The sequence below is a fragment of the Neoarius graeffei genome, chromosome 3 (genome assembly GCF_027579695.1).
Source record: "Neoarius graeffei isolate fNeoGra1 chromosome 3, fNeoGra1.pri, whole genome shotgun sequence".
Taxonomy (NCBI): domain Eukaryota; kingdom Metazoa; phylum Chordata; class Actinopteri; order Siluriformes; family Ariidae; genus Neoarius; species Neoarius graeffei.
Genome location: NC_083571.1, coordinates 95,816,745 through 95,830,537, shown reverse-complemented (window position 1 = coordinate 95,830,537; position 13,793 = coordinate 95,816,745). Strand labels below are relative to the sequence as shown.

Sequence of the window (13,793 nt, the reverse complement as noted above, 5' to 3'; positions counted from 1 at the left end):
GAAATGAGCTTTATAAATCTCTCAGAATGGTTAATCATAACAATTTCACTTTATCTGGTTTAGAAGAAGAAACCTTTGTTTGTCACATGCACACTTCAAGTACAGTGAAATTCATCCTCTGCATTTAACCCATCTGAAGCAGTGAACACACACACACAGCAGTGGGCAGCCACACCAGAGCACCCAGGGAGCAGGTACCTTGCTCAAGGGCACCTCAGCCCAAGGCCACCCCACGTCAACCTAACTGCATGTCTTTGGATTGTGGGGGAAACCAGAGTACCCCCACACAAACACAGGGAGAACATGCAAACTCCACATAGAAAGGCCCTCACCAGCCACTGGGTTCAAACCCAGAACCTTCTTGCTGTGAGGTAACCATGCTAACCACTACACCACCATGCCACCCATTAGGAAGAGCATCAAGTCAGATGTATTATTATCTTATCAAATGTCTGAAAGATTCAGAATTAGCTAAAAGAATATTAGGTTCATCTCATTATCTGTAGCCACTTTATCCTGTTCGACAGGGTTGCAGGCAAGCTGGAGCCTATCCCAGCTGACTATGGGCGAAAGGCGGGGTACACCCTGGACAAATCGCCAGGTCATCATAGGGCTGAATATTATTTTATTTTATTTTATTTATTTTCCTCCCTTATGGGTGGCATGGTGGTGTAAGTGGTTAGCATGGTTGTCTCACAGCAAGAAGGTTCTGGGTTCGAGCCCAGCAGCCAACTGGGGCCTTTCTGTGTGGAGTTTGCATGGTGTCTGCGTGGGTTTCCTCTGGGTGCTCCGGTTTCCTCCACAGTCCAAAGACATGCGGTTAGGTTAGTATGGGACGGTCTTGAGCAAGGCACCTAACTCCCAACTGCTCCCTGAGCGCTGTTAGCATGGCTGCTCACTGCTCTGGGTGTGTGTGTGTGTTCACTGCTTCAGGGTTAAATGCAGAGAGGAATTTCACAAGTGTGTGATGAATAAAGTCATACATGTCAACCTTTGGTCAATCAAACCTGTATAACCAACCTCCAAAATCTGTATTTCCCTTATAAAATCCTTATAAGATGCAAATTAAAATAATTTACCTAAAATTTGAATGATAATTAACAACAGGGGCGCAGATACGTTTTTTGAACTGGGGGGGACAAAGCTACCAGCAAACCAACCCCACCCCCACCCCCAACATGTGTTGTGCGAGGAATATACTCTGATGCCCTCAGGGCGGCGACATTACTCAGCTAAGACAAAAAAAACATCACTCCTTCATCCCTGCAACCGTTAGCTTAGGCCTACTAATAAATAAAGAGTCTCTACTCCGTACGATTTTTCTTTCACTACGACATTACTTTGAACAGACTATCAAAAAATTGCAACGTGATATGATAAAGTAAGGCACAGTTTACTTACAGTCGTTGTTTTTTGAAAAAACGATGCAATCGTTTTCTGCCTTTTCGGTTTGTCATCCTTCATCATGCCGTGTTGGGGTCCTGAACTAGGAGCTGTCCCCGATATGCCTGTCAAACTTGTTGTGGGTAACCATAGCAACCAAGCTCGAGCTCGCAACCTGTGCAGTCTGCGCAGCTCAACCAACCGAATATCAGTCTTCGTTTTGTTTTATGTGAGTTGTTGCAACTATGTATGTATTGCTGTGCACCTCAATAAACCGAATGGTAATTAGTCTTTTGATTTTTCCGTGAGGTTTGCCTTATGCAAAGAAAGACAGCATAGACGTTTTTTCCTCCCTATAAGTGGGGGGGACCGAACGAGGTGAATTTAAATCTGGGTGGGACGAATCCCACCCGTCCCACCCTCTATCTGCGCCCGTGATTAACAATGATATATCCAAGTTACTTTTTATTCAATATTAATAATAATAAACCTTCAGAATGAATACAAAGCTCCAATGTTTGACAAAAACACAAAGTGTCACTCTAATGTTCTGAATTGTAGGGGAGAGTGGGGAGGAGTGAGCCGCTTTTTTTATTTTTGGACCCCTAGCCAAAATAAAAGGGCTGAAGTTAAAATGATCCTATGCAAATGAAAGGTATTCAGAGTAGTTGTAACACGAACCAAGTTGTACAACTAATCGTGCAACCATCAGTTCTACAGATGGGAGAAAAAGCCTGTTAATTTTATGGCTCACTCCTCCCGATCTAAGGGAGGTGTGAACCACCCCATGGGGAGGACTGGACCACTGGCTTGAAATCATGAACAAATGACATTTGTCATGAAATACAAACTTTTATTTGAACTGTAACAAATGAAACGTATTAAAAAAAACAAAGACTGTAAAACTTGTAAAACAGTAAAGATATAAAAAAAATCTAAAATCTTAACAAAAAAAGTCCAGCTATTATGTTTTTTTTTTTGTAGGAACACGTGTTTGCACAGCAGCATTACAGTCTATAAAACATAATTAAACCTGAGGCCTGTCTTTAGCCGAAACACCAAAATAATCTGAAATGAGATACTAGTAATGGGCACGCTTAGCCAAATAACCAACTAACCTGAAATTGGAACTCAAGGCTTCTTAAAGCCTACAACAGAAGTATAGGTACCTCGTATGCCATCCCAGCATACAAAAATGAACGTGTTAAAAGACCACATCAAACATGAACTGGTCTAAAGTACGTTTGATGCCAACGACTGGTTGGTAGGATTATTGGTAATCTGTGGATTATAGCCCCATACCTTAATTACATGTAAAAGTATTAGTACGGTAATGTATCACCATGACACAAGATTAGTTAAGGGAGGAGTGGGCCACTGAAGGGAGGAGTGAGCCTAGGCTCACTCCTCCCATGCACTGTGTGGCTCACTCCTCCCAAAACGACCCGCCATTGCTTCTGATGTCGACCTACATTTGAACGGAAGGATGTGGCCCAGGTTATGTCATCACACAATACCATAGTACATGCCTAATAAACAACAACAACAACAATGTGATTGTTATCTTGGTTTATTAGACAATAGGATGAAAAAACATGTTAAGTGAAATATTTACTTACTACCTTGAATTTTAGACTTTTGTTCTCCTATTGTGAGCAGGGTGCCAGGCTTCCATCCACTGTGGGTTGAAGTCAGGGGAATTCCCTGGTGACTTCATATGACAAGTTAACTGGGATAAACCCTGGCTAAATTTAGAAAAATTTTAAGTGGTTCACTTCTCCCCATGGCTCACTCCTCCCCACTCTCCCCTACTCCATGACAGCTTTTTTAGCAGTCTGCACCAATACCTCACGAGGCTGCATGTCACAGCAAGTGTCTGTGTTGATCTTGCCCAAGTGCCCATTCAGAATCTTTTCAGTCGCTATTGAAAGTCGCTCAGGTGGAAATACGCGTTTCAAACAAAATGTTACTTCCCGGTTGGCGGGATTCTCGCAATGCGGTGTGTGCATGATCAAAAGTGGAACGAAGTCTCGCTAGTCGCTACCACAAGATAACGCGTGATTTCATAAGACTCTTTACTGGCTGTTTGTGCTTTCTGTGGTGTACAGTACGTTTGTAAAGGTTATGCGCTCTTTTATCATCGTGGGAATTGATTATAGCTCTAAATAAATATTGAAGTTTTTTTAAAGAATCTGTATAACTTTATTTGTACGCCCGTATACTACGTTTATTGAATGCTTTCTTTCTTTATAGTGCCTGTTCCACACTCCAGCCCAGTAGGTGGCGGTAATGCAACTTTAAGTTGGTTTGTCAACCGCTATAAAACCTTAAAGAAGAAGAAGAACTTTTATTTTGGCGGTTGTTGAAAGGTTGATTCTAACCCGGAAGTACTAAACAGGGAATTTTATTCCTTACAGCTATTAAAATATTATAACAAGAATGTAGTATATTTCTTTAAGGTTTGTGACTGTAAATATGCTGAAAGCCAGACACAATGGATTGGGAGAAACTTGAACTGAGTCCAAAGATTATTAATGCTTTAAAAAAAGGTACATATATCTGCAGCTATAGAAATGAAATGGAGTAACTCTAGGGCTTCTGTGATTAGAGAACATGAATGTTAATTGAGTTTATTCCAAAGGTTTGTACTCCACGGGCATCCAGTCAAGGATGAAGGAGACAGTAGAAGTTTGTTTGCAATCTTTAATCTCTTTTCCAGTTCTGAACCTTCTTCTGTTGGTAGTTTCTGAATTTTATTATGAATATATACTATGCAGTGTTCAATTACACTACCGTTCAAAAGTTTGGGGTCACTTTGAAATGTCCTTATTTTTGAAAGAAATGCGCTGTTCTTTTCAACGAAGATCACTTTAAACTAATCAGAAATCCACTCTATACATTGCTAATGTGGTAAATGACTATTCTAGCTGCAAATGTCTGGTTTTTGGTGCAATATCTCCATAGGTGTATAGAGGCCCATTTCCAGCAACTCTCACTCCAGTGTTCTAATGGTACAATGTGTTTGCTCATTGCCTCAGAAGGCTAATGGATGATTAGAAAACCCTTGTACAATCATGTTAGCACAGCTGAAAACAGTTTAGCTCTTTAGAGAAGCTATAAAACTGACCTTCCTTTGAGCAGATTGAGTTTCTGGAGCATCACGTTATTTTGTGGGGTCGATTAAATGCTCAAAATGGCCAGAAAAATGTCTTGACTATATTTTCTATTCATTTTACAACTTATGGTGGGAAATAAGGCAGCACGGTGGTGTAGTGGTTAGCGCTGTCGCCTCACAGCAAGAAGGTCCGGGTTCGAGCCCCGTTGCCGGCGAGGGCCTTTCTGTGCAGAGTTTGCATGTTCTCCCCGTGTCTGTGTGGGTTTCCTCCGGGTGCTCTGGTTTCCCCCACAGTCCAAAGACATGCAGGTTAGGTTAACTGGTGACTCTAAATTGACCGTAGGTGTGAATGTGAGTGTGAATGGTTATCTGTGTCTATGTGTCAGCCCTGTGATGACCTGGCAACTTGTCCAGGGTGTACCCCGCCTTTCACCCGTAGTCAGCTGGGATAGGCTCCAGCTTACCTGCGACCATGTAGAACAGGATAAAGCGGCTAGAGATAATGAGATGGTAAATAAAAGTGTGACTTTAAATGGAAAACACAAAATTGTCTGGGTGACCCCAAACTTTTGAACGGTAGTGTATATCTTCCCTCCCTGCTTCTGGTTCCACTTCTTGTAGTCACTGAATCCCACTCCAATCTCTTTGTTAGGGCATTTTCAACAGAGTTAATTAATTTGATTGGGATTTTCTCAGCCAGTGTGAACTCAGAGAAGAAGATTCTGAGTCTCCCAGCTCCTGATCTGCAGAAACTCCTTCAGCTATCTCTCTCTGAGGTGCAGCTGGTCCACACTGCAGTAGCTGCTCTTTACCGCCCAGTCCCACCTGTTACAGGTAAACACATTGATTATAGAAATGCCAGAGCAAATTCTGCACAATAATTTGTTTACCAGTATTAGTGGTTTGACTCGATACATATACAATGGTGCTTGAAAGTTTGTGATCCCTTTAGAATTTTCTATATTTCTGTATAAATATGACCTAAAACATGATCCGATTTTCACACAAGTCCTAAAAGTAGATAAAGAGAACCCAGTTAAACAAATGAGACAAAAATATTATACTTGATCATTTATTTATTGAGGAAAATGATCCAGTATTACATATCTGTGAGTGGCAAAAGTATGTGAGCCTTTGCTTTTAGTATCTGGTGTGACCCCCTTGTGCAGCAATAACTGCAACTAAATGTTTCCGGTAACTGTTGATCAGTCCTGCACACCGGCTTGGAGGAATTTTAGCCCATTCCTCCATACAGAACAGCTTCAACTCTGGGATGTTGGTGGGTTTCCTCACGTGAACTGCTCGCTTCAGGTCCTTCCACAACATTTGGATTGGATTAAGGTCAGGACTTTGACTTGGCCATTCCAAAACATTAACTTTATTCTTCTTTAACCATTCTTTGGTAGAACGACTTGTGTGCTTAGGGTTGTTGTCTTGCTGCATGACCCACCTTCTCTTGAGATTCAGTTCATGGACAGATGTCCTGACATTTTCCTTTAGAATTCGCTGGTATAATTCAGAATTCATTGTTCCATCAATGATGGCAAGCCATCCTGGCCCAGATGCAGCAAAACAGGCTCAAACCATGATACTACCACCATCACCATGTTTCACAGATGGGATAAGGTTCTTATGCTGGAATGCAGTGTTTTCCTTTCTCCAAACATAACGCTTCTCATTTAAACCAAAAACTTCTATTTTGGTCTCATCTGTCCACAAAACATTTTTCCAATAGCCTTCTGGCTTGTCCACATGATCTTTAGTGAACTGCAGATGAGCAGCAATGTTCTTTTTGGAGAGCAGTGGCTTTCTTCTTGCAACCCTGCCATGCACACCATTGTTGTTCAGTGTTTTCCTGATGGTGGACTCATGAACATTAACATTAGCCAATGTGAGAGAGGCCTTCAATTGCTTAGAAGTTACCCTGGGGTCCTTTGTGACCTCGCCGTCTATTACACGCCTTGCTCTTGGAGTGATCTTTGTTGGTCGACCACTCCTGGGGAGGGTAACAATGGTCTTGAATTTCCTCCATTTGTACACAATGTGTCTGACTGTGGATTGGTGGAGTCCAAACTCTTTAGAGATGGTTTTGTAACCTTTTCCAGCCTGATGAGCATCAACAACGCTTTTTCTGAGGTTCGCAGAAATCTCCTTTGTTCTTGCCATGATACACTTCCACAAACATATGTTGTGAAGATCAGACTTTGATAGATCCCTGTTCTTTAAATAAAACAGGGTGCCCACTCACACCTGACTGTCATCCCATTCATTGAAAACACCTGACTCTAATTTCACCTTCAAATTAACTGCTAATCCTAGAGGTTCACATACTTTTGCCACTCACAGATATGTAATATTGGATCATTTTCCTCAATAAATAAATGACCAAGTATAATAATTTTGTCTCATTTGTTTAACTGGGTTCTCTTTATCTACTTTTAGGACTTGTGTGAAAATCTGATGATGTTTTAGGTCATATTTATGCAGAAATATAGAAAATTCTAAAGGGTTCACAAACTTTCAAGCACCACTGTAAGCCCACTCCAAGTATATTCACATGACCATCCATGATCTGAGGATGTTTAGTTATGTTGCAGGTTACACAAAATGATCACGTCACATTTGTAAAGCTGAAAAACACCTGAGCGATAAAACAACACACTAAAATCAAATGATGTCCTGCAACTACAGTTGAGACAGGATACAGCTGAGCAGTTCAAAGTTGTTGGGATTTGAGCTCACAAGTTTCTGATTAGCAGGCCACTGAGCGGAAAAAAAATCCTCTTAAAAAATTCAACACCCAGACATAGTGATGCAGGGGATTGAACTCTAGACCTATATAATATTTTATTTAAAAGCCTGTAAGCTGCCATTGAGCTACACCTTTAGTTGTAGTGTGTATGAATGGGCAGCTGATGTATTTTCTGTAACAGCAGCTCTGAGAGTAATGCTGGCTGCAAGGCAAATCACATTTTCATCCTTACCATCAAGATTGGATTTCCTAAAGAAAGGTAAATAACTATAATATTCCCATGTTGTTTAATTCAAAACATTTCTGAACTAGAAGGGCACTCAGGCCCTGTCCACACGGCAACGGGTTCAGGTGAATCTGATAAAATTGTTTATCGTTTCGGCCTGGCGTCCACATGGCACCGGCGTTTTGGGTGCCCCAAAACGAAATCTTTTGAGAACGGGTTCCAGAGTGGAAAAATCTGGCAACGGCCCCGTTGCGAAGTCGTCTGGATGAGTAGAACGGATTTGTTTACGATGACGTCACAACCACATGACTGGTCAGTGCTTCACGCCGGGTGTAACGAACTCGATGCGAGTTGTCAACAAATCCTATAACTTGGTTCATGAAACGCGCTTACAAAATATTTTCACTGTGAATATTTATTGTGTGATGGTGCAAAGTGAGAGAGAGTGAGAGAATAGCCCTTAGAGCAGAGTCTTTAGTCCAAACACTGCGGAAGTACTGAGTATAACCAAACTGCGCACCGCCCGTGCGCTTTCCAAAAACAATCCCGCCAGCAAAAATAGGAAAAAAAAAAGGAGCGATCTCACCTCTTCAGATGTTGGTTTAAGTCCGACAATACATTCCTCAAAAAGGGCGTAGAAGAACAAAGTAATCCATCAACGTGTAGCATTCAATTTATTCCGGACCATTAAAGAATTCTGGAAGATATCAGAATGTTGGTGTACCGGCTTCCATCTGCCCCCATTCATTCCTCTTTCCGCGTCTTTCGTTTTACGCTACTGATTAATAATCAAAATTTTATGTGGCTAATGTTACAGAAGAAGGGGTTTATGCGCATGCGTCTACTTCTTCTATTGTTCTGGTGTCTCCGATGGGACCGTCTTACAGCGCATGTAGAGGTGTGGCATGTGTATTGCATCGTTTTCAGCAAGCGTTGCGTTGCCATATGAACCTGATATTTTACTGATCCGTTGCCCATGTGGACGTGATATTTAAAAAAAAAAAAAATCTCGTTGCCGTTGTTGTGTGGATGTAGCCTCAGTCGAGTGCATACCTCCACCCAGCCACATATTATCAACATCAAAATCAAATCACTTGAACCTGGGATAATACTAAAGTTGTCCACCAAATTTCATCAAAATCCATTCACTACTTTTTGACTTCTGTTGGGAACAGACAAAAAATTCCTGGATCCACATACATGTCCGGATTTGCATCAAAATCTAATAAATTGTTCCTTGGCCCATGGCCCACCATTCCTCCCAATTTCATCAAAATCCATTCACTACTTCTTGAGTTACATTGGGAACACAAACAAACAAATGGAGGCAAGCACATAACCTTCTCCAACAAAGTTAAATGCGTTTCTGAACACAAACAACATAAACCCATAAATTTACTTGAATTACCAAACAGGCTCTTGCAAAACATTTTTCCTTTGAAGTATGTATTCCCACATGCTCTTTACAGCTTTGCAGCTAACGCTTGGAGAATTTCCTTCTTTGGAGCCTGGACATAGGCTTTCGTTTGCTTGTCCTGTTTTGGATGGTCTCTTGCATGGTGGCCTTCCACTGCATGGGATAACGGAGTTAGCAGGCGAGAGTGCTGCTGGAAAGACCCAATTTGGCCTGCAGCTTTCTTTATCTGTCCAGTATCCACGTGAGCATGGGGGACTCGGGGCAGGTAAGGCTGGAATAGGCCAACTGAGCCTGAAGATAAACTGCAGTGTTTATTTGGTCTTTCATGGGGCTGAATAATAGTGGATAGATTGCTAATCACTAACCATTTACTTAGAAAATCTTAGAAAATCACCCATATTCCTTTAATCATTTAGATCAAAATCTAAATGTAATCAAAATAAGACATCTTATCAGTGTGTTGTTGTTTGTACCTTTCAAACATTACAACCGCACAGATGGTGTTAATACAGATTCAGCGAAGACCAGTAACTTTTGCTAACCTCAGCAATATTCACTACTGATTGTTTAATTAGTTGAAGAAATCAAATCTGTTGATCATGATTCATTTTTCAGGCTTGGTCATCTTTATGTCAATCAGAAATACTGTAAGTTTGATTGTAATCCATGAACAGGAGCTGTATATATCTGCACTGAAGACCCTTTTCCCATCAAACGGTTGAGGCAGTTAATTACCCAGCAGTCTCGGCTTCGCCCAGATGTTCCATCAGCTCTGATCCGCGCCATCCGCTTCAGTGACAACGTCTACATCGAACACACTGCAGACTTGGTAAGAGGAGCTGTCCCAGGGTTACTAAGGTACAGAAACATTTCTTCAAGTGCATCTCTTAAAAAAAAAAAAACTCACAAAAAGGCATGAAATTAGCCCAAAAATGGAAAAAAGGGAGACACATTCCATGGTGCACGTGTATTTTTGATGTACAGACAATATCCACTCCATATTCCACTTTTCCATCTCTCAATCTTTTCATAGAGATATTTCTGTACATCATCGGCACACTGTCTGCACTTACACTTGTTTGTGAAAATGTATTACATTTCATTCTGAATATCTGTAATAAATCATGGCAGGTATGGACTGTTTTTGAAATTGCCCAATTTAATGTAAAACCCGTGACCCTGGTTGTGCACGTTCTACTGTATTTGAAGAGTTCAGATGCAAAACCCTCTAACTCCACTTGAGCACTTTTTGAGAAAAAGGCCATTTTTTATCAGGCCTTTGTATTTAAGTATAGAAACCTAGATTAATTTGAAATCACAAGGTTATTAGTTAGGAAAAACACTGTGTTAATCTCACAAATGTTACTTCAGCAAAATTACTGTTTTTAACAAAAATTTTCTTTCTTTTGCGTCAAAACCAGCTAAATCCATAGGTTCTTTGTGTGCAAAAACCTCTAAATCCATTTTTTCCTTACAGACATGGGTAAGTGTTACAAAATCACCAGAGATACAACTGGAAACATTGAAAATTAGTATGCCACACATATAGGGTGGTTGTAATAGTGATGGTGGTGTGGTTGGCACATTTATAGCTGTTAATGGACCTATGATCATGAGATAATCGTGTCATGTTTTTAAGCAATACCTAAATAAATACCAACACTCCTCTTCATAAATGAAGGCAAAAGGCCTGTCATGTCAACATTTAAGAAATTCGAAATCCACACAGTTTAAACAACGCCAATAGGTTTATTTTCTTCACATCAGCAGACTTTTGCTTTCCAAGCAAATGATACAAAGTACTAAACCAAATAAAATACATTGGAATAATACTGAAGTGCAATAAAAACCTGGTGTAAACAACATGAAAATCTTAACACAAATACATGTACAGTAAATGCAACAAGCAATATTCTGCCAAGAAGGGCAAGTTTAAGTTAGTAACATTAACAACATTGACACAATAACTGTGATAATAATAATAATTTGATTTGATGGTAAATAATATTATTTATATTATATTATTATATATTATTAATAATAATAATAATATTAATATTATTTTAATTATTATTAAAATAATAATAATTAATTTGATGGTCACGTCTCTTTGTCGTCTCTTCCCCTCGTCGTCAACTTGTTCTCTCCTCCGCTTAACCGGCATAATATTCAAGTGAGACAGAAGTATAGCGTCCTGTTCAACCTTATCTTTGGACGTGTATAACTGTTTTTTGAAGTAAGCCAGGTCGATCTGAGTTAAGCTTACCGCGGCGCACATCAAGCTGTTGTGATGGCAGACTATTCCATTTTCAACATTTTCACCGCTATATCGCTTCATTTTCGCTAAATAGCGACCATGATTTTCCACAACACGACGTTTCCTCCGCCCATTCACTGTCTGGAGGACAGGTTCATTCATGCCATCGTAATTCATGTCGGTATTAGCTGCCATTTCGCAAAAATCTTCCTGTGAATAAAGTTTTCCTGATGAAACTTTGTTTACAAACGTTATGGCACGTGAGTCCAGGTCACGTTCTGATTGGTTGTTGAAAGTAGAGGCTTTTGCTGCTAAAGTGAAGTGGCGTTTAGAGGTTTTTGATACTAAACCAATATTTTAGACAAGACAGGGAGTGGTTTTTATGTAATTTTTTTACAAAAATATTTCAGTTACATATACTAGATGTAGACAGGATTCACACATCATCATTAACTCATTTTTCACAGAGATGGCGTTTAGGGGTTTTTGTATCTGAACTCTTCATTTGTAGTTGTATTGTATGTACAACAACAATAAAAAAATATTCATGCAGCTTTAAAGACTTTTGAAAATAAATAAGCACTAGTATTTCTGATCACAGTGGTGTGTGTGTCTGTCTACAGGAGGCCCTGCAGACTTGCGTGACACAGCGAGTGCGCACACTGCTAGAGCGAGGTCTAGTGCGCCTCGTTGTGGTGGACTCAGTGGCTGCTCTGTTTCGTAGTGAGTTCCAGGCTGATGAGGCCATAGAGAGAGCACGCCACCTACTGGCCTTCTCCGCCACACTACATCGACTTAGCCATACATTCAGTGCACCTGTTTTCTGCATTAACCAGGTCTCTCTCTCTGTCTCTTTAAAAAAAATTTTTTTCATCTTTTAGATTCTTCAAAGTAGCCACCGTTTACCTTGATGATGCTTTGCACACTATTGGCATTATCTGAACCAGCTTCATGAGGTTGTCACCTGGAATGCTTTTCAGTTAACTGCTGTGCCTCGTCAAAAGTTAATTAGTGCAATTTCTTGCCTTCTTAATGTGTTTGAGATCAAACAGTAAATAGAAATCATAAGAAATACAGCAAATAGCCCTATTCCACAACTGTAGTAATCCATATTATGTCAAGAACCGCTCAACTAAGTAAAGAGAAACGACAGTCCATTATTACTTTAAGACATGAAATGTCTTTTAATGAATAAAGAAAAACTATTGAATTAGAAGGTCTGTCCAAACCTTCGTCTGGTACTATAGGTTTGAATAAATGCGTGTTATTCATTTTCATGTATTTTTATAAAAATTATCCTAAAATTGATACTACACGTCAGTAGCTAACAGTTGATGATACTCCATATAGTAAGCAGATAGATAGATAGATAGATAGATAGATAGATAGATAGATAGAGGGCAGGAATCTATTTGGGATTTGGCACAACGGTGTTGAAGGGGCTTTAAAAAAAGATTCCTGCAGGATGGTTTTAAATAAATAAATAATAATGAGAGAGATTAAAGCTTATAAGAATTATATTACATCCATACTACTAAAGTTTAATATGTCTGTGGCAGAATTCAAATGCTAAATATCTGAAACATGAAAATTTGAATTCATTTTGATGTTATTTTTATATTGATCGCTATAAAGTCATGTTCAATTATTAGATTTTAAACTACATCTTTTTCAGCACATCGGAAACGCAGTATTGTTCACAGACAGACTTAGAGACATTTCATGATTGTTGCTCCTTTTATAGGTGTCGGATGTTGTGGATGGCCCAAACCCAGGCCGCTGTGATTACGGGTGAGTATTTTCCGGAAAGAAATGCTTCCTATCTGTACTATATTTCCTCTTGTAAGTGAATAACAGGTGCTAACAGCTTGTATTTGTGTATTATGCCTGTTTGTTTGTGCCCCCTTCAGGCTGGTAGAAAGTAAGGTGCTCCCTGCTCTGGGTATTATTTGGGCCAATCAGGTGATGGTGCGTCTCATGCTGTGGAGACAGGAACGCTCTTTAAGATCAGGGGAGCAGACCAGTGCTGCCCGCAAATTAGAGGTGGTTTTTGCTCCTCATCTGGCTCGATCGAGCTGCCTGTGTGGAGTCTGGGAAGAAGGAGTTAGAGGAATCGCACAAGAAGGGGTCGTCAAATAGTCTCCAGCGGTGTCAATAAAAACAAAGGGTTAGAGCAAAGAATTAGAGATTCTCTGGAGGTGATGGACTCCATTTGAACTGAAGAGCCATATTAAAATGATGACACAAATGTGTTATTGCACCGTTAGAATACAAATATAAGTATACTCAATGTTTTTGTGTACATGTAGCTTTGATTTAGTCAATAAACTATCTTTTATCTTAGTAATTTTCATTATTTCATTAGAAACCTGTCTGATGATGAGTACTAATCCGTAATTAAATGTATAATGCCTTTCATCATTAAAATTTTCAAAGCAGCTTCACAAAGGACAGAAAACAGTACTGTGCAAGCACCCTATTTTTCTCGAGTACAAACTTTGTACGGAACTAGATCTTTATCTCCAGTGTGTCCTGGGTTTGTTCCAAAGGGTTAGTGTCGGAGCAGACCGGGGGAATTCCAATGAAATACAATAAAATGGCTTCTTTTGGCCACAAGATTGTGTCTAAATAAAACAACAAAAC

General features: G+C 39.9%; 1 protein-coding gene across 3 annotated transcripts; it reads left to right on the top strand.

The window, feature by feature from the left end:
- The first annotated feature begins 3,776 nt into the window (after window positions 1–3,776).
- xrcc3 (X-ray repair complementing defective repair in Chinese hamster cells 3) lies at window positions 3,777–13,493 on the top strand. 3 transcript variants are annotated; one of them, XM_060917695.1, is made up of 8 exons: window positions 3,777–3,932; window positions 5,195–5,332; window positions 7,435–7,509; window positions 8,946–9,158; window positions 9,568–9,722; window positions 11,774–11,986; window positions 12,895–12,941; window positions 13,061–13,493. In XM_060917695.1, the coding sequence occupies exons 1-8, from the start codon at window positions 3,878–3,880 to the stop codon at window positions 13,287–13,289; spliced, it is 1,125 nt and encodes a 374-aa protein (XP_060773678.1). In that variant the 5' UTR covers window positions 3,777–3,877; the 3' UTR covers window positions 13,290–13,493. The 3 variants fall into 3 exon arrangements, with proteins under 3 accessions (XP_060773678.1, XP_060773677.1, XP_060773679.1); XM_060917694.1 differs by having other exon boundaries at window positions 7,432–7,509; XM_060917696.1 differs by lacking the exon at window positions 7,435–7,509.
- The last annotated feature ends 300 nt before the right edge of the window (window positions 13,494–13,793 follow it).